Source organism: Cibotium barometz, chromosome 32 (genome assembly GCF_041138505.1).
Source record: "Cibotium barometz isolate CiBa-2024 chromosome 32, ASM4113850v1, whole genome shotgun sequence".
NCBI lineage: Eukaryota > Viridiplantae > Streptophyta > Polypodiopsida > Cyatheales > Cibotiaceae > Cibotium > Cibotium barometz.
In genome coordinates, this window is record NC_141077.1 from 38997113 (window position 1) to 39019442 (window position 22330).

At 41.4% G+C, this 22330-nt stretch overlaps 1 protein-coding gene across 2 annotated transcripts in view; it reads right to left on the bottom strand.

The window, feature by feature from the left end:
* The window catches only part of LOC147620180 (uncharacterized), a 41765-nt gene extending 29873 nt beyond the window's left edge, over positions 1 to 11892 (bottom strand). Inside the window, exon 1 of one of the 2 annotated variants that reach the window (XM_086772375.1) lies at positions 11553 to 11892. In XM_086772375.1, coding sequence (XP_086628501.1) covers positions 11553 to 11764 — 212 coding nt within the window. In that variant the 5' untranslated portion in view covers positions 11765 to 11892. The remainder of the gene's footprint in view (positions 1 to 11552) is intronic. The other variant, XM_086772376.1, reaches the window with a different exon arrangement.
* Positions 11893 to 22330: the final 10438 nt, after the last annotated feature.

Sequence of the window (22330 nt, forward strand, 5' to 3'; positions counted from 1 at the left end):
CTCTTCCTTATTGATAGAAGGAAGCCTCCGCTTCCAAGAAAGCCTATGCTCTGATACCAATGTAACTCATCGGGCGGGTGCCCGGGGGACTAGGGCCTTTGACACACTTGTTGATACCATCAATGCATATTAAAACATTTAAACATGGCCACAGCCTTAACACATATCCATCATCACTTTGCATAAAACATAAAGCTGGACAAAACATCCACAAATGCTGAAAATGGAGCTTGCACGTGTGACACCGCATAGAGGCCGGAATGGGCCGACCCCCACCCCCCCCCCCTTGGAGTATTTTATTACCCAAGGAGAATAATATCATGTACAAGCTTTGAGGGCCTTACTCTCCCCACGGGAGATGCCGGATTATCCCTATACAAATGCCATAACACAGCCCAACACGAGGCAACCAAGCCGGAACATAGGCTGTAGAAATGTTGAGCCAACAATATAATCCATATACCTCCGTGTGGGTACTGATTCTTCCCCAAAAACCACAGGTCTTCATGCAATAAAGAGGGTACAGTAAGTACAACTCTCCATTCAGCCGGTACAGCAGGTACAATGGTTGGTACAGTCGGTACGGTGGCTGGTCCAGTAGGTACAACAAGTACAAAAGCTGGTACAGCCGATACAATGGGTGGTACAATAAGTACAAGCCAGTACAAGGGCTGGTACAACAAGTACAGTGGCTGGTACAACTGGTACGGTGGTTGGTACAGCAGGTACAGCAAGTACAAAAGCTGGTACAGCCGGTACAATGGGTGGTATAACAAGCACAGAAGCTGGTACAGCCAGTACAAGGGCTGGTACAGCTTGTACAACAAGTACAAATGCTGGTATAACAAGTACAATGGCTAGAAATCATAATAAATGATTAAATACCCTTGCCTTCAGTATTTCTTCGCGATGGAAGCCTCCAAAACAGTCCCCAACAGCCAGTATTCTTCATGGGCAGCCTTCAAGTGAGAGAGAAAGAGAGTAGCCATCATTAGGGCAACCTGTAACGGTGGTAGAGGCTAGTGTGGAGCAAGAGAGCCTCCATTAATGAAGAGAGAGGGCTCCAATTTATAGATTTGGGCCTCCCATGAGCTAAAATGGCAAGAGAAGGTTACGATGACAAGTGGAGGCCACACAATAGCTGCAATGACAAGTGTGAGGCCACTTGTCTCACTTTGATCCTTTTTCTAACAAGTGTCAGGCCACTTGTCTCACTTTGGTCCACTTTCTTGCCACATGTCCCAATCTAAGAGATGGGTCCTTCCATAATCTTTACCTCTAAAAATATCCCAACTGGTAGACATTCTGTCATAGGCACTTTGCCAACTCTTAGTATCTGCTCAATTCCAGATGTAATGACGCGAACAGAATTTCCATCGGAGTTGGGCCAAAAATAGCAACTCTCCTAAATTTTAGGAGTGTGGTCCTTTGTATTCTAGGATAATCCCCCATTCCCAAAGCTTGTACTTTCCAAATATTTAAACATCCTTGAGTCCACCAGATCCCTTTCAGACTGGGAAATGTCCAGGCTGGTGACAGTTTCCACCCCTAAAAACTCGTTTTCCCATTTCCATTCCTCAAGCGTTTCCGTTCCCGTTTTTGGTGACTATGGCCATGGCTAATCTTCAACATGAACTGGCTTAATCCCTGAAGTGCAGCAATTAAGATAAGCATTTAGGTCACCATCAGTAGCAGAAGCATTAACATCAATATCAAATCAGCATCATCATCGGATCATCATCAGCTCAACATCATCATCGAATCAGCATCATTATCAGATTCAGCATCATCACCATCCACATGAAAATGCATAAAGAGCCTATCAGCTGACGGCCTGTCGTGCATGCAGGCGGCCAAGGTCACAGTAGGTGTGGGCAACATAGTCAACAAGCACAACAAACAGTATATTATTTCAAACATTTTTGTCCACACATGCTAGCCAGCATCAGCTAGAAAGATGGTCCACTGCTGTCTTACACACATATATAAACATAATTCATAAATCAACATTAAGCAAGTCATTTAGTTCATCATTATTTCATTCATCTCAAGTAGAAGCATGTAGAAGGGACCTAGGTCACCCCTATGGGGCTGACCATAGCCCTACAACATGTACAAGCATCAAGTTAACTTTTTGTACCATAGTAATACAAGAAAACCCTGACACTAAATACTCTCTCTTCTTCTCTCTCCTCTGTCTTAACCATGTTAATTAGCATCAATGTTCTTAATCAAGCTTAGGACTATGGATCAGTACAGCAAGGTTTCCGTGCATGCAACATCAGTATCAAAGCATTCAAGCTGTGAACCGGCCTTGGTCTTCGGACGAAACCAAAGGGCGATGCAAAAACAAACTTGCACACAAAACACTTCAACACCTTTGAGAACCAAGAAAAGGAAAAGTGCTCCTGCAAACAGTATACGGACACCGATTGGCCCCAAAACGCAGTGGCGCCCCTTGCGGTATTTCTTTAATTGATTATAAGAGAGCTTTGATTACAATAAGGTTGGAAATTCAGCATCACAGTAGAACTCCTGAAGCCTGCAAAGACCCTGCATCATGGCTTCTTGTCCACTCGGCATCCACAAACAAATCCAACCATTGTTCACATCAAAAGACTCTTTCACATGAGTCTTGTATACAGAAGCTTTCTCCCATGATCAGGGCTGCCACAACCATCCATAGCCTCTCACCCTATGAACAGCATCACACCCTCACACATCCAGTGCTTCTGTATCACAAAAAAGACTCCCAAACTGTCTCCCAAAAGAGAACTCGCATCACAGCACAACATACCATATAGTAGACACACCTGTACACTCCCTTCTCTACCTTCCAAGGGTACTAACCATCTCTGTCATGAATTCCTGAAACCCTGTCCAATCAATGGCAAGGCTAGACCAAACATGTGTCCACTCTTGTGACCGCTGCCTGCATGTGACCTATCTCCTAGAGAAACCCAAATACATGTTTCCACATGAAACAAAGACCTGTTTCAGCATCGGGTGACCTGTTTTCCCACGAAACATCTGGTCTGGCCCAGCATAAAACCCATGTCCTATTTCCAATTGAAAACATTCTCAGCACATACTCAAATGTCGTGCCAACACAAAACACAAACAAAAGAGAGAGCTCTTACTAAATATGTCTGGCTGTATTTCTGCCCCACAACTACGTTACAAAGGTTTGCCCAAAACTGCAGGTCCCTCTGTCCCTTCCAAGCAGGAAGAAAGCAATCTGCTCCATGGGTATGCACCCATGAAAGTTTGCGTCGCTCCCATGCCAAGAAACATAACCAAGTGACCTTGTACTTGCAACCAATAACCCATGTACACAGTGTACTTGCAGCCAGGCAAAACAGCCCATAAACAGTCTTGCCCTCTTGTTTTGCAGCCAAGAGAGAGAGAACACCTGTGGTGGGTGAACCTGATGTCCAGCCCTACACTCTCTTTCAGTCCACACTTCTGTGTCCCGCACTGTATGTATAAACAACAGTTCAGCCCGACAGACAACCTCTTGCCAAAAGCCAAGAAGAGAGGGAAATTCACTAGGCACCTGTATACACTGCAGCACAGCAACCAGCCAGCCCTCCAAAAGCCAAAGGGAGAAAGAAAGGTTCAGCACCTGTGTCTCAATTCTGTAGTACAGCAGCCAACTAGCCTTTTTTCCCCAAAAAGCAAGCGTAAGAAGATATTCAGCTACACCTGTATTCTCTGTAGCGCAGCCCGCCAGCAGTACCTTCCAAAAAGCATGACAGAAAGAGAGAAAAAACCAAGGCTCATGTGCAGTCCCACTGTTTTTCCACCAGTAGAGAGGCGCATCCAGCCATCGGCTTTCTGCTGTTCAGTCCCTATGCGCCCCTGCAAAACTGCCCGCCAGTCTTCCAAAAACCTGTATCAGCCCTCAGCATGCAGCCGACAGTCACTAGAGAGAGAGAGAGAGAGAGAGAGAGAGAGAGAGCATACGCCGCAGCTCCAGCCCGCCTCCTCCTGCTCTTCAACCCTCCGCATTTTCCTCAAAAGAGAGGCACCTAGCTGCAACCCGCCAGTCCCTTCTTAGAAAAAGCACACGTGGCCCCAATAATAGCATATGGGCCACGTTTACTTTCATAAAGGGTATTATCAAGTTTTTAAAGGCTTTTAAAATATTTTGTCCCCTCCCCCCACATGGGGTTGTGAAAAAGGGAACTTTATAAATCCTTGAGTCCTTTTTGACTTCCAAACCGATGCCATTCACACTGTCCACCATGTCCCCGTGCACACCTGCATACTGTCCAGAGAAAAACACAAGGTCATGACATACCCCCCTCTTGAAAAATAGCAAGCGTCCTCGATTGCACTCAATGGGTGGCATAGTAAGGCATCTTATGAGCAAAGATGCCCCATATGACAAAAGCAATGGCCCTCAAGTGCATCTGGGTGATGCACAATATGGCCACGCCATCACATCAAAGTGACAAACAACTCTTGCTTGTTCCTTCAGAACCTGCAGCAAAAGTCTAAAACCAAGTGAAAACACGTAACCTGTGTTAGCCAAAAACAAAACCATGCATCATTCTACATATGACACACATATGCATTCGCAAACAATATGCTCCTCAAGATGCTCTACCTACTCTAAAGTAACAATCTAAGGGCAGCTCACAAGCCTTACGCCCATGGGCATCCCGTAGGACCCACGACTAGTGGTACAACATGAGCATATGAAAGCACTCAATGCATCCAAACAATACATCTACTAAGTACTTTCCACATATGTCCCTCTTGATGCTTTACCCACTCTGCTTATGGCCATCCCACAAGAGCCACAACTAGTGGTACACCATGAACATAGTAAAGTGCCTGATGTATCATACCAACATATGTGACGTGAGGGATTGATCGTAGTAATCTCAACCTTAGGCTAACTAAACTTCACTTAATGATGCTTAAGAGATAGACAAATAGTGTCAATGCAATGCAATGTAGCTATATTAGATAAATGGGTTTACAATGAGATCTAAATAGATCTATGATGCTGTCCTAGATGAAGATCCTTCTCGGGATGAGAGGGATGGGCTGAATGCTGATGATGACTGTTCCTTGCTCCAATGCTGAGGTCCACCCTTCGATGCCGGCTTCCCTCTATGTAGGAGGTAGGAATGATGAACTATATGCTGAATATGCTGATTTGATGACTATTTGCTGGATGAACTGTTGTCTCACTGACTTCCCTTGTCTCTTGGGAAGGAAACGCTGAAGAGAAGCTTGGAACTGATGCGGTCTGAGGCGGTCTGCATGCTGAAACGCTGATGGACTGATGCGATGCTGTCTGTATGCTGAAACGCTGATGAACTGATGATGAACTGATGCTCTCCTTGTTGCCTAAGAAGGAAACGCTGAGGAGAGGATGATCAATGCGATGCTGATCTCAGATAATGGACTGAATGGATGCGCTTCTTATATATGTGTGAATAATGCTGGTCGGCCAACCTTGCTGCTATCGGCCAGCTCCCAGATGCCCACGACCTGCCATAAATGGCTGTCGGCTGGTCCTAACATGCTGTCGGCTGGTGCTAACAGCCCCGACCTTATGCAACTAAATGCCTTACATGCTCAATGCTCATGAAGACTAAGGTACTGATGTTGGTGCTGAAACAGCCCCATATACATGTTCATGCTGATATATGCCTAAATAATACTTAAATGTCCTAATTAATGCTTGATGATGCCATGCCACTTGTACACCTGATGGGTGTCACGTGACAACATACATGCCTCACACGACACAATCCGGAGTATTCCCAATGTATTCTCAAGGGTACCAGGATCCAATGGCACCAGAATACAATAATACCTCAAAAAGTGTATGCATACATGCACAAATAGAGTTCGATCCATATATCCATGAACCAAACCAACTCTAGGACTGCTCGCAAGACTTATGCCCTTCATAGAGTCTCGAAGTGTTAGCTCAGGTTACCGCAGACTTTGAGTTCAACCAAACCATGCCATTCCAAAGGAGACCAACTCCACAAATAGCATCATCTCAATATCCAATTGACCGATTCTGTGTTCAAGAACAGCCAGAACCATATGACAAAGATCAATGTCCCAATCTTCCTCAGTCATACCTTAGTTCCAAAGGCAAAAAAAAAAAACCATCCATAGTTGCAGTTATAGTTCATGGTGCGGCCGACTGTGAACCATACCCAACTGTACCATCTCATGTGACTAGTACACAATATCATAGAAGTCCCATAAGCAGATGTACTGTTAGCCTCCAGTACCTTCGGGTGAATACAAAGATGTCACCAAGCGACTCCTAGATAACAACTGAGCCTGTCTGTAACGAGAGCGGAGGTGCTACCCCCCTCTTGAGCATCAAGCAATGCTCCAGACCCCGACTCTGCTGAACCTGAATGAGCCGTAGCAAGAGTCGGCTCCAACTCAAAGGCATCAAGATAAAGCTGCAATACCTTAGGTGAATCTGCTAAGTCACCCTCCTCCATCCACTTCGCATCCATCGGTGAACAATTCTTGAACTTCACAAGATAGCGACGAGAAACTTTACCTTGTACCTTTCTTTCCTTATGTGCCAATATGTGCTCGGGAATAAGAACCTCATCAAGTTCCTCCACTTTCGTCTGAGCCTCATCTGATACATCCTTAGGCACCCAAAGCATGCTTGCACTCCACCCAAGTGGTAAGCACAAGTCCCTAATGAAGCATAGTAGACCACCACTGCTAAAGATAGAAAGAAGCTGCCTTCCGGAATCCGAACCCATGAAGCCTCCGTGAAGATACCACCGGTGACAAAGTGTCAAAAGCCATAGCCTTCAACCCATCTTTTGCACCATAACACTTCAACTGCTTCTTGTTCCTGGCTAACTACTTCTTGTCCTTGGTGTCTTTTCTCCTGAGCTTCATCTTCAACCTTTGCTCTTCACCTCATATAGGCAAAGACACAATCCTACACTGCCTCCTACACTTCCTTTTCACTTTCCACATGTTGAAGCTTTTAATGTGACTCTCATGAGACAACCACAAGCTCGCCCCCCTTAGGAAAGTTGGCCATTGTCCCAACCAGAGCAACCACGGACTGGCCTACTTGAGAAAGTCGACGATGTCCCAGTAACGGAACCTTGTGAACCGGCCTTGGTCTTCAAACGAAACCAAAGGGTGGTGCAAAAACAAACTTGTACACAAAACACTTCAACACCTTTGAGAACCAAGAAAAGGAAAAGTGCTCCTGTAAACAGTATACGGACACCAATTGGCCCCAAAACGCAGTGGCGCCCCTTGCGGTATTTCTTTGATTACAATAAGGCTGGAAACTCAACCGTCACAATAGAACTCCTGAAGCCTGCAAAGACCCTGCATCATGGCTTCTTGTCCACTCGGCATCCACAAACAAATCCAACCATTGTTCACATCAAAAGACTCTTTCACATGAGTCTTGTATACAGAAGCTTTCTCCCATGATCAGGGCTGCCACAACCATCCATAGCCTCTCACCCTATGAACAACATCACACCCGCACACATCCAGTGCTTCTGTATCACAAAAAAGACTCCCAAACTGTCTCCCAAAAGAGAACTCGCATCACAGCACAACATACCATATAGTAGACACACCTGTACACTCCCTCTCTACCTTCCAACGGTACTAACCATCTCTGTCATGGATTCCCGAACCCCTGTCCAATCAGTAGCAAGGCTATACCAAACATGTGTCCACTCCTGTGACCGCTGCCTGCATGTGACCTATCTCCTAGAGAAACCCAAATACATGTTTCCATATGAAACAAAGACCTGTTTCAGCAAGCATCGGGTGACCTATTTTCCCATGAAACATCTGGTTTGGCCCGGCATGAAACCCATGTCCTATTTCCAATCGAAAACATTCTCGGCACATACTCAAATGTCGTGCCAACACAACACACAAACAAAAGGGAGAGCTCTTACTAAATATGTCTGGCTGTATTTCTGCCCCACAACTATGTTACATAGGTTTGCCCAAAACTGCAGGTCCCTCTATCCCTTCCAAGCAGGAAGAAAGCAATCTGCTCCATGGGTATGCACCCATGAAAGCTTGCATCGCTCCCATGCCAAGAAACATAACCAAGTGACCTTGTACTTGCAGCCAATAACCCATGTACACAGTGTACTTGCAGCCAAGCAAAACAGCCCATAAACAATCCTGCCTCTTGTTTTGCAGCCAAGAGAGAGAGAACACCTGTGGGTAAACCTGATGTCCAGCCCTACGCTCTCTTTCAGTCCACGCTTTTGTGTTCAGCACTGTATGTATAAACAACAATTCAGCCCGACAGACAACCTCTTGCCAAAAGCCAAGGAGAAAGGGAAATTCAGTAGGCGCCTATATACACTGCAGCACAGCAACCAGCCAGCCCTCCAAAAGCCAAAGGGAGAGAGAGAGAGGTTCAGCGCATGTGTCTCAGTTCTGTAGTACAGCAACCAACTAGCCTTTTTTCCCCAAAAAGCAGGCGTAAGAAGATATTCAGCTGTGCTTGTATTCTCTGTAGCACAGCCCGCCAACAGTACCTTCCAAAAAGCATGAGAGAGAGAGAGAGAGAGAGCCTAGGCGCATGTGCAGTCCCACTGTTTTTCCACGAAAAGAGAGGCGCATCCAGCCATCTGCTTTTTGCTGTTCAGCCCCTATGCGCCCCTGCAAAACTGCCCGCTAGTCTTCCAAAAACCTGTATCAGCCCTCAGCATGCAGCCAACACACTGGAGAGAGAGAGAGAGAGAGAGCATACGCCGCAGCTCCAGCCCGCCGCCTCCTGCTCTTCAACCCTCCACATTTTCCTCAATAGAGAGGCACCTAGCTGCAGCCCGCCAGTCCCTTCTTAGAAAAAGCACACACGTGGCCCCAATAATAGGATATGGGCCACGTTTACTTTCATAAAGGGTATTATCAAGTTTTTAAAGGCTTTTAAAATCTTTTGTGCCCTCCCCCCACATGGGGTTGTGAAAAAGGGACCTTTATAAAACCTTGAGTCCTTTTTGACTTCCAAACCGATGCCATTCACACTGTCCACCATGTCCCCGTGCACACCTGCATACTGTCCATAGAAAAACACAAGGTCGTGACACAAGCTCAGCCCACTAAGCTATGTCCCAAGGAAGGTGCACAGTTCTAGCAGAAAGGCTGCAGTAGGGTAGCAGATGGAGTGGTCTCACCACCTGAGGGTAGGTGTGCATACCTAGTACCTCATTAAGCTCTCACATCATTTCCAAAGGCCTAGCAACAGGTATGATCAGTTGCAGTAGGCGACCCGACGCTATGTCAAGGTTAAGGGACAGCAGTGAACAGATACTCAGTTCTTCATAAACACATGGAAGTGGAGATCAAGAGTACAGGTGTTTAGACAAAAATATCAACCAATAAAGTCAACGTCAGTAGAAAGTGAGTAGTAATTCAAGGTCAATAGAAGTCCAAGGAGGAAGGATGACAGAGTGTCCACCCCGTCATCAAGTTTAGCAAAAGGGAATGTCACGTGCACGCCCGTGCCACGTCTAATCTTTAGCATGAATTGGCTTAATCCCTGATTAGTACTGCAATTAAGATAAGCATTTAGGTCACCATCAATAGCAGAAGCATTAACATCAATATCAGATCAGCATCATCATCAGATCAGCATCATTATCAGATTCAACATCATCACCATCCACATGGGAATGCATGAAGGGGCCGTCGGTTGATAGCAGCATTGTGTCAGATGGCAACAGCCTTGTGCATGCAGGCGGCCAAGGTCACAGCAGGTGTGGGCGCAGCAAACAGTATATTATTTCAAGCATTTTTTGTCCACACATGCTGGCCAACACCTGGAAAGATGGTCAACTGCTGTCTAACACACATATATAAGCATAATTCATAAATCAGCATTAAGCAAGTCATTTAGTTCATCATTCTTTCATTCATCTCAAGTAGAAGCATGTAGAAGCGGCCTAAGTCACCCCTATGGGGCTGGCCATTAGCCCTACATTATGTACAAGCATCAAGTTACCTTTTTGTAACTCAGTAATAAAAGAAAACCCTGACATTAAATACTCTCTCCTTTGTCTTAACCATGCTAATTAGCATCAATGTTCTTAAGCAGGCTTAGGACTGTGGATCAATACAACAAGGCTTCTGCGCATGCAACATTGGTATCAGAGCATTCAGACTCAGCCCACTAAGCTATGTCCCAAGGAAGGTACACAGTTCCAGCATAAAGGATGCAGCAAGGTAGCAAATGGAGTGGTCTGCAAACAGGCAAAGCTGAGGGTAGGTTCGCATACACAGTACCCCATTAAGCTCTCAGATCATTTCCAAAGGCCTAGCAACAGGCATGATCAGTTCCGGTAGGTGACCCAACGCTTTGTCAAGGTTACAGGAAAGGAGGCATGGGGACAACAGTGAATAGATGCTCAATTCTTCATAAAGACTTGGAAGTGGAGATTAGGAGTACAGGAGTACAGGAGTTCAGACAAAATTATGAGTCAGTAAATTCAAAGTCAGTAGCAATTCAAAGCCAGTAGAAGTCCAAGGAGGAACAATGACAGAGTGTCCACCCCGTCATCAAGTTTAGCAGAAGGGGATGTCACATGCACGCCCATGCCATGGCTGATCTTCAACATGAACTCGCGCAATCCCTGATTAGTGCAGTACTTGAGATCAGCATTTAGATCACCATCAGCCAATCTGTGTTACGCCTAGTGCCGAGCGACCAGTTTGCCTTGGGTTTGGGCAGCCAGCACACATGCAGCATTTTTTTTATTTTTATTTTTATTTTTGGGGGTTTTGTGGGGGTTTTTTTGGGGGGTGGGAGGGGGGGGGGGGGGGGCAGGGCAAGATGGCCGTGTACATATGCACATACATGAGCATAGAACAAAAGGAAAGCATGCATCCACAAGAACTCCCAAAACAGTTATATATGCACTATTCAAAAAGAAATGTACCCAATTACTAGAGAAAGTTCATTTGGTTACTTGATAATTAGTATAAATACACATGCATGCATCAATACACACATATATACATAGAATTACACATCCATGCATGCATAACAACTTTTTCAAAGGCAAGAATGCACCCAAAATATCTGCCAAAACAGCCAAACATGCAGAAAGGAGGTAGTGTTCTATAAGACGTAAGAACTAGCAGAACAGTGCATTAAAGATCAGAGTCTTGTGAAGGTAAATGAAAAAACTTCAAAACCCGGAAAAATAGCTCTTCCATGTCACTCAAAGTCCCTGAAAACAAGAGGGGGGAATTTAAAAACCAGGAAAAAGGAAAAGAAAAAAGCAAAAGGTGAATAAAAAGAACAGGGTCAAGAGTAAAAGGGCAAGCTCCAAACACGAAAATTTACGGTTAGAGCGGCAAGAATCTAATAGGTGAAAATCCCAAAAAATGGAAAAAAAAGGAATGAGTGTGAAATACCAAAGGGAAATTAAGGAAAACGAAGGAAAAAAAGGTACGTGATAGCAAAAATCCCTCTGATTTCTAAGCAATAAGGGCAGGCGTAGGGAGGGACGGAGGGCGATGAATATTAAAGGAAGGGCACTTACATTCTGAGCTGCCTGCCGAGCTTCTGCAGGAAGGTGCAGTAGGACTTCCGGAGGAAGACTTCGTGCGCGGCGTCGATGCCATCTTCTCTAGAAGGAGACGACTGTTCAATGTGCTCGCGAGAGAAATACCAGCAATTTGGGCTCATGCTCAGACGGTCGGCTTGGGCAGCAACAGCAGCATCCCCCTCCTCCTGCAGCCGCCCTATCATCATTATGTGTTGTGGGTGTGTGGCGCGTTCTCCCTCTACTGTCTTGATCTTCAATGGCTATGGAACCAGATAGCTACAGCTCATGGCTATGGCTGCCAAACAGCGTGCCAAACTACCACAAAAGTCCTTCCCTAACTTTATATAGTGGCATGCCTTGGGAAAAAATCATTGAATGCTGACGTGGGCATTCGGATGAAAAGCAGGATGGCACAAAGTACACGGGAGATTCAAACCCACAACTTGGGGACTCTCAAACTCCATTCTAACCATTGCACTAACGCGCGATCCGATCAGCACGATTTATTAAAAAAAGATCCTTGCCGCACCTATGCATCCCTTGTAAGAGAGACGATGCGCACCTTGGGACATAGCCAACCAGTAGAGAGAGTACAAATTTGGAGGTGATTGCAACCCACATGGATTCACGTTGCCACTTTGAGGGCCCTCAAAGTATGTTGGAGGTTGCACAACTCATCTTCTCACTGCACCTTGCTTGCATCACACGCATGAGCCCACTATAATAGGCCAGCTGGACCAAATGCTCTACCTCGTCTACAAGCTGGACATAGCTAATGGGCACCTAGACCATGGTTATGACCAAGAGATAATAGATGTTGTTTTTGGATTAAAAGTGGTAAGAAGGTGCAATGGAATTGTTTCTAAGTTGAGGATATTAGCTATGGGGAAACCTTGCTATGGGAGAGTCCAATGGTAACTATCCAGGGGGGTTTGTGATGACACTTGTGGCTCTAGAGGCGGCTCTGAATCAAGGCAAATCATGGGCAACATCAAACCCAATCTACTTTAGAGGGCAAATTATGGGCAACATCAAACCCAATCTACTTTAGAGGGCAAAGATTCTCCCTTGCCACTATCTCACCCAAGCAAGCAAATGGTAAACTTCAAACATCTACTTGATTTTCTTTTATCACTTGAAGTGGCTCTACTGGCTCTGAAAATTCATGGCTTCAAAATGATTTCAACACAATGAAGGATTTGCCTCCATTGATATTTTTTATTTTCAATAACAAAAAATTGTCTGAATTTAGATTCATAAATTTTCAAGTGGCAACAAGCCTATGCCTCCCCTTTGCTCCCCCTGAGTCCCCTCTCCACACGCTCTGAGGACTCGTGTGCAACCACCAAGTTCCCAGCCAAAACCTCCCCTATCCTTTTGATGATGTTGTCCTAAGAAGGAGAGATGCGAACAACAGAACGCCATTCCCCTCCCCACTCTTAATGACATAGTCCTACGGGCATGAGAGAGTGCTCTTCTCCATTCTTTAAAAGAACTATACAAACTCAGTCTCTTGCAAGCTACTCAATGTTACCAATCTGCTTTTATTTCCACATGTGAATATTGATAAATGCTAATCATTGACGCCAACAACCACATCCCTGCTCATTTAGGTTTGCTTTTATCTCGCATACAACACAAGAAGATGTTATCATCCATGGGAGTGCTACAAATGTAGCTGAAAATCGAGTTACATTAACAAGACCATGATTACCTCGATTCATCCACAACACCTAGAAAGAAACATAAGGTTTCTTGATTACAATAGCTCTTTACTTAGCTCTCTCTCTTTTCATAGTTAGTCGATTCTTAAACAGCGGTCTAAAACAAAGGATGCAGCATTCCAATCTCATGTTCAAATGTCATGAAACAACTAATGAGTTCTATAAGGGTAGTGGTCGTCATGTAACAACTAATGAGTTCTATGAGGTAGTGGTCGTCATGTAACAACTAATGAGTTCTATGAGGGTAGTGGTCGTCAATGATTAAAAAGATTTAAAACATTGTTGTGCAATAGAGTATGGATTACATAAATGTAGTATAAAAATGTTAGAATGACGTGAAACAACTAATGAATTCTATGAGGGTAGTGGTCATCATGATTGTGCAGTAGAGTATGGATTACATAAATGCAGTATATAAATGTTGGAATGTCATGAAACAACTAATGAATTCTATGAGGGTAGTGGACATTATGATTAAAAAGATTTAAAACATTGTTGTGTAGTAAAGTATGGATTACATAAATGTAGTGCATGTTACAATACTTAGTGCTAATTAAAAAGTTTGAGAATTTGCAATAAGCATTCTTACTAGGATGTTGTACCTTACAAAGGAAGAAATTGGTTGCTTGTAAAGCAAAATAAAGCTCATAAGCTCTGATTATATGTATAATCATGGAAATTTCTATCCAAAAATGCTTGCATGAAAAAAGAAGATGCATTGGAAAATTTGTCAATTCATATCAACTATGAGCAATACGAAAAAAGTATGTGCACTCTTTCTACTGTGTGTGGGGAAAACAAAGACAATGTCCCCTTCCCCTGTTTAGAAAATCACTTTAAGTGTAGAGAATGGATTATTTTTTTATAGTGTTGGGTAACATGAAACATTATACATACGTTGTTCTTGGTTGAACACTTTGTTTTTGTTGCCTTCCATTGAATTGCTTTTGTTCTTGGCTCAAACATTATAGTGTTGGGTAACATGAAACATTATACATACGTTGTTCTTGGTTGAACACTTTGTTTTTGTTGCCTTCCATTGAATTGCTTTTGTTCTTGGCTCAAACTCTTTGCTCTTGGCTTTTATTGCCTTTACTTGTTGCCACATAGAATTATTAGATAGATAAAAGTGTTAGAAAATTAAAATAATGATAAAAGAGAGATGAGAGAGAGGGAGAAAGAGATGAAAGCACTTATTATGATAAACGAGGTAAATGGCTAATCTTGCTAGTAATATACCAAAGACATGTTGATCTTCCTCATGACATTCAAGATTAGTGTTGATTTTGATGACGCTAACGAAATATTATTGTTGATCAAATTGAAGGCTTGTGCTGTAGTTTGTGAGTGAAGGCTCAATGGGAATGCGCGCTAGTCCCCGAGAGCACATCACGTAAAGGGGGGTTACTTGGGGAACCGGAGAGGGCCCTAAAGGTTCCTTTGCTCGCAAAGGTGACAAAGTGACTTCCAACAAAGAATACTTGACAACGGGGAGACTTGTAGGGCCGAAGCCCCCCCCCCCCCCCCCCCCCCCCCCCCCCCCGCGCAGGGGCTATGAAAGCTAGGAAAAGCTACACAACCCCTTCTTTCTTTTTCTAGTTGAAAAGGAATCTAATAGTTGAATGGCTAGCTAAGAGTACATAGAGGTGGGATAGAAGCCCAATAAAACGTAAAGAGTTTGTTTTCTTCTCCAAGATAAACTACAAACAACAAAGAAAAATCTTTATGAACAAAGGCCGGAGGCTAAAGTGGCCCCAGCCCAAATGAAAATTGTTTAGGTAATCTATATCTAGGTATACAAGCGCTGAAGATAATATACCTTGTCGTTGAGCCAGTTGAAGAAGGTGGTGATATCTTTGGCCATGATACCTGAGGTATACTGTCAAAGCCAATGGCCTTGGCAGTAGCCAACTATTTGAAGTTATTGCAAGTGTAAGTGCAATAACATCACTATTAGAATTTATTATTACCATGTACCAAAACAAAAGGAAAAATTAATGCAAAACTTGATACTAAGTTAAAGGGCCTTCCCCGTAGTATTGTTGACCCCGAAGCACATGAAGTAAAGGAAAAGTTAATGCAAAACTCGATACTAAGCTGAAGGGGTCCATGTTCGTAGTATTGTTGGCTCGAAGCACATGAAGTAGATGATGAGTCATAATTGTAACTTTGTAGAATTTACAATGCCACATTGAGAGAGGTGGTTGATATTCATTATATTTAAATTTGGATTTGTCTTCTTCTTCCTCCCCTTCGTTAATCTTTACATAATAGTATCCCATTTTGTTGCATGGTCTCTTCGACTAAAGTTACATGTGTGTTTATTAAAAGAGCTATTAATAGTTTTTCTAACAATGTGAGTTTATGCTACATGGGCTTGTGCATGTGAACATGGGTTTGTGCATGTTCATTTTCAATGGCTTCTTTTGAAACTTTAATAAAATTAAGTCTAAGGGAGAAAATGGAATAGAACAAATATATCTTTCTTTCTAATCCTCACGAGAATTATTATAGAGAGCTAAAAAGGTAGATTGAGCCTTCAATTGTGGTGGTACTTACTTTTAGATTATTGTGAGTCAAGACACCTCAAGGTGTGGATGTTGTGGAAGATTGACATGAACCCAAATTACTGATTGCAATAAATAAAATATTGAGAACAAATAGAGCAAAGAAATACTCAAGACACAATATTAGGTCCAATTTTTCCCCACACAAGAGTGAGCCCATGCTTCCTCTTGGTACAATACTTAAATATATTTCTTGGGATAACTTTTGGGACTCAAAATAGTGTGTTTTACAAATATGTCGACTTCTTCAAGAATAGCTTGCTTAAAAAGTATCTTACTTTAAAAATAGCTTTCTTGAGTGTGCAAGCTAAACTTCTTTAAAAATAGATATGAGCCTTGAACCTTATAAGAGTATACATATCTTGAAAAATCAAATATGTATAAGGGAGCTTTCACATGTCCCAAATAATATATTCACATTGCTAATAAATATGAATGGTACCCAGGATAAATCATGTTGTCACAAAATCGAATATTATTCATCGATATTCAAAATTGGTCATCTCAAGATATTCTTGACCAACACCAGCTTGCCTCCATTATCTGGTCCAATGGTATGCACTTGCATCAACTAAGCTAATCAATTAATAAATTAAATGACTAAAAATAAATAACCATATGAAAAATGCAACCAATACTCCCATGCATGTACAGATTCACCCGCGTCCGCTAAACTAAGCTACAATCAACCGGATTTAGAAAGGTGTCCCAATCTAAACCCATCTAGAATAATTCATAAAAGCGAAAAACGTGGGAATATATATTCCATGGATTAACTCCAATCCATAAATAATAGAAAACATGGGAATATATATTTCATAAATTTACTTCTCATAACATGCCCCGCGGGTGACAAGCAACTATCCTTAGTTGCCACAAAATCCTTTGTGGCAACTATCCTTAGTTGCCACAAAATCATAAATACTTATCATGGGCTAGTATCCCTATAAGATGCAATCAAGGATGGATAGGTGAGAAGGGCATAATCAAGTAACCATTAAGAATCTTCGATGGGGTATCCTTTGTACTTGGCTAAATATCCGTAAACATTACCTTTTCTTGTGGGTTGTTTTACTCATGGTCCAAAATAATTTCTGGTTCTATGATTTTAGAATCTTCATGTAATATTGGAAGGTCATCATATACTAGATAGGAAGGAAAAAGACCTCTAAATGGTTTTAGTAGACTAATGTGAAAAGAGTTATGAACATGTCAATGTGATGGAATATCAAGACAATGCATGTATGGATTTACCTGTGTATGAGTAAAGCAAGCTATGATCGTCCAGATTTAGAAAGGCGTCCTAATCTAAACCCGTCTAGGAGAATTCACAAAAGTGAGAAACGTGGGAATATATGTTCCATGGATTAATTCCAATAATAGAAAACATGAATATATATTCCATGGATTAACTCCAATCCATATGAATAATAGAAATCATATGAATATATTCCATAAATTTACTCCTTATAACAGTGGAGGGGACCAAAGGCCTTGATAGAGCTCAATTTATGTGCAGTGTGATTCTTTCTTGCTTTACGATTACACGCAATTAAGGTTAAGCAAAGTGGTTGGTGACATCATCTCCATAGATGATAGTTTGTGTGCAGCGTGAGTCTTTGCTTATTTTCTTGCCACACAATTACATGCACTTGAGGTCAGGGTGAGTGGCTAGTGGCATCATCTCCCTACATGATAGTGCATCAAATTACCAACATCCTCTATTTGTGTATATCCGAGCACTCGTTTGAGTGTGTACGGTCTAAGGAGACATGACTCAGTTGAGACATCAAGTAGCGAGGATTCCATGGAGGCTCACCCCCACGAGGAGGCATTTGGAGAAAGGGTAACCGCTTCTCTAACTAGACCTAGCAACTTTTTTGAAATAGTGAGAGATATACTTGGATTCCCAATAAAAGTACACATGGATGCTAGATGAAGTGATATAGGTCAAGCAATGGGCATCGACAAGAGAGAAACACATGCAGTAAGGGCTAGTATCCAACTAAAGCCTCCTACCACTATGACATTTCAAGAGGTTGGAGGCTTGACATCCCACCTCCTAGCTCAGACCTAGGATCTGGAGAGATGTTGCAAGTGCTCAGAGGGTAGGGAGGATGTTCTTCCCTACCATTGAAGAGGTGAACCTAGAGAATAGATTATAAGAGGCCCAATTTGTGGCTATAGACCCTTCAGCCAAGAGAGGCTACAATTGGATCTCAGGAGATAATTGGCCGAGAGACGAGATAGATTGACTCAGTGAGACAACACAAAAAGAGTGGGACCTATTTTTGAAAGGGATCAAACAACTCGATTCAATGCGCAAGCATTGTCCCATGCTAGGTAGGAAGGGATACCATATTTAGAGCCTATTCTTGAAGAGTCTTGAGAAGGTATACACATGGTCACCCATACAGTTATAGAAACCTTATTCTCGAAGAGTCTTAAGAGGGAGGAAGGGATACCATATTTGGAGCCTATTTCTTGAAGAGTCTTGAAAGGCAGGAAGGGATACCATATTTGGAGCCTATTTCTTGAAGAGTCTTGAAAGGGAGGAAGGGATACCATATTTGGAGCCTATGAAGAGTCTTGAGAGGGTATAGACATGGTCACCTATACATCTATAGAAACCCTATGGGGTGAAGCCTCACATAAACCATATGTGTTAACCCCATTTTGGGTTAACTAAATATCTCTTCTCTATACATGAAAGATGACTTGTAATAAGTGTCATGAACAGCACTATAAAATGTTATTTTATAAGAAAAGATGGCCAATGCTCACTATAAGTTTTTGGACGCCCAAGCGTGAAAAAGGGCAAGATGTATATAAGTAACTTTTTCTCATAATCAAGGGGAATCCCCCTTTGTACCAATTGAGCCTTGTTTGTCTACTTGATTTCTTGTGTTGTAGTCTTTTATGAGAGAGAGAGAGAGTTGAGATTAGTGTGCATGATTCTTGGTGCATGTGCCTATTTTTCGTTGTGTGAGAGTGAGCAAGAGTGAGAGGAGTGAGAGGTGTATGTAGAGCTCCTTTGGTGACAATGAGGACTGGGATTCGGAGGGGAAGAAGCTAGCACTAACTAGTGGAGCTTGGAGTCTTCAAGAGATATGAGCTCGGGAATTGGCAAGTTGCTAACATACGTTAAGGTATGCTTGACTTGATGTTTGTGCAATCTCACAAAGAGTGGTGCAAGACATTTTTGGAATTAGGGTGGATAGAGAGACACCATGATCATACTCACCATGATAATTGCATAAGACAAGCTAGATGAGATGGAGAGTCATGCTAATCACATCATTAACTAAATGGGCAACATAATGACACAAGAGATTGGATAATGGAGGTTGTGTACCCTTGCATTAGATGAGAGCCTCTTATATAGGCTGGAGTACAATGGATTAGGGTGTGATTAATTCCTAAGCAAAACCCTAATAATATCTTGAAGGGAGCACCCAAAATCGTATATTGGTGTGCAAGAGAGATCTCCTCCCACTTGCTCTAGGTGCCTAGCATATGCTCAAAAGATTCTACGAGATACTCTAAACCATAATCTACTAAGGTTAAGGTGACATTTGGACCATATGCCCTTATCCCCAATGTCACATGGATAATTTGGTGTATTGTTTTCAACACGCTCCCTTAACAAAATATCCATGGCTACTAAGATGGCAATGCTAGCTCTAGTTACTGTTTACAACTCTGGTTATGATGACCATCCAAGTGCCCGTAGGTCTTACTCATGGTGGTTTAAAATGCCAAAAGTTGATGTGATAGATGCTAGGATTCTACTTATGTTTACATTTCGCTTAGGATAGAGGGGTGACTACAGGTAGGCATGCCCTAGATGGTCTAAAAGACCCAATCATCCTCGATCTAGTTAGCCTCTACTGAAGTTCCTTCTTCATTACCATCCTTTTTGTCTTCCCTTGAGCTGTCAATTGTTCGTGCAAGTAGAGCTTGCAGGAACAATTGACATCCTTTTTGTCTTCCCTTGAGCTGTCAATTGTTCCTGCAAGTAGAGGATTTTGAGCCTTGTTTCTAAAGAAACGGTCTTTTTCCTCATGCCCTGGTTTTCCAAAAAAACTGCATGACTTCTTGTGGGGAAGTCTTTCTTTGGATTTGATCCTTTGGAGAACCCTTTGTTACTTCTTATAGCTGCCTTTGTTGAAAAAGGCACCATTTGCAATACCTTGCCTTTTCTTAACTTTTGTATCTTCTTCTAAGAGGAATGCTTCCACATCCATAAGCTTTGATGATGGCAAGTTAGTGAGAGTAGTGACTATGTTACCATACTCCTCTTGAGGTAAACTTTTTAAGAGGATAGCTATGATTACATCTTCTTTGATAGTCTTCTTGATCCCAGTGAAATATGTGAGAATACTTTTCATGTAGTTCATATGAGTCGAGAGTGACTTTCCTGAATTTAATTTTAGCTCAAAGAATTTAATAGGAGGCTTATTTTAGAGTTCTTTGCTTGAGCTCCAAAGAGAGTGTCTAAGGTGTTCCAAGCCTCATTGGATGAGTCCCTTCCAAATAGTGAGTCATGAAAAACAACGAGTCATGAGTTGTTGTTTGCAACAAGTTGTCTTGATTTTTCACTAGTCCTAAATATTTATTAATTTTACACTCTTTTAGAGACATTTAAGAGGATTGTTTTTAGAAATTTTACAAAATAAGCTTAGTTTTAAACTTCTTTTAAAAAATGTACATATTGATAATTTAAAGGTGAAAAAATTTCCACTTTTCATATCAAATAAAAAAATGAAAAAAAATAAGGTCAATACAAGATCTAATATTCTTTAAAACTACTAATAATTTACGCATGTCTATGTAATGTATAATACATTCTTTACTTAGAATTACAAAAATATACTTTTCTTTTCTTCAAAAATTTAACTAACTTCATCCTCATCGTTGCACCTCATCTAATCATTGAATTAGAGCATATATTTGATGTTAAGATAAGTAGGTATACGGAGTCCATGGCCATAGAAGAGGCTTATTGAAAGAAACGGAGTCCATGGCCATAGAAGAGGCTTATTGAAAGAAACGATTTCTCTAGATTCAGATAGAAAACTAACGATCCAAACGCTCAAATTTTAGATGGTAGTGAGTGCTACAATTTATTAGTTTACTTTATTTTGATCTAATAGTTCAATTTAGAGTTATCGTCTTTGCAAAAACACAATTTTTAGTTTATAACACTTAGATTTTAAGCCATGAAAATAACAAAAGCTAACTTTTTTAAAAATTGATGAAAATTTGGATTCCAGAATCCACTTTGTTGACAAAATGGATTCTAGAATCCAAAATTTCGAACACACTAACGTTTCTATCATGAGAGTGAATTTTTGTCCGAAAAAAGAGAAATTTTGGTCCATAATATGAACGAAAATTTCACTTTTATTAGACGAAAAAATTAGTTTGTTGTCCAAAAAAGTTACCTTCGACGAGAAAAAAATCCATCAATGAAAATTTGGATACTAGAATCCACTTGGATTCTGGAATCCAAATTTTCATATATGTATTGAAATTTCTGTTCGACAGACTGAAATTTTCGTTGATGGAAACGACAAAAATTTGGATTCCATCGACGGAATTTTTTGACGAAAATTTTTTGGCAAAATTTTTTTAACGGGAATTTTTTCCATCGATGGAAATTTTTTATGATTTTTTTTTCTGTCGACAAAATTTTTTGATGGACTAAATTTTTCACGTAATAAAACTGAAATTTTCGTTCATTATGTACTAAAATTTCTCTTTTTTGGATGAAAATCTCAATGTCACGATAAAAACGTCAGTCTCAATGGAATTTTGGATTCTAGAATCCACTTTATCAACAAAGTGGATTTTGGAATCCAAATTTCCATCAATTTTTCAAAACGACAACTAATGTCATTTTCATGGCTCAAAATCTAACTGTTATAAACTGAAAATTGTGTTTTTACAAAGACCATAACTCTAAATCGAACTATTAGATCAAAATAAAGTAAACTGATAAATTATAGTACTCACTACCATCTAAAATTTAATCGTTTGGATCGTTGGATTTCTATCTAAATCTAGAGACATCTTTGCTTTCAATAAAACTCTTCTATGGCCATGGACTCTATATACCTACTTTTGTTAATATCAAAATATGCTTAAATTCAACCATTTCTAGATCAACTTTGTATACAAACAAAATTTATTTTCTCAGACAATGTACTAACCCCATGTAAGAGTTTCATCAAATTATATTGGGTCTAAAAGTAACATCAATTTTATCACCTATCAGTTTGTTAATAACACGCTATGTACAACACGCAATGTAGAAATGTGTATTGGTACAAAACTTATCTGTGCTCAAGGAAAAGTATGATCTAGAGATGCTTAAATAAAGCAAAAAAGGAAAGAAAAGTGAAATTTGTCGACATGTGGATGTAAAAGGTTGACTGAAAATCTATTTTTAGAATATCTTGAATCAAGCCAAAACATT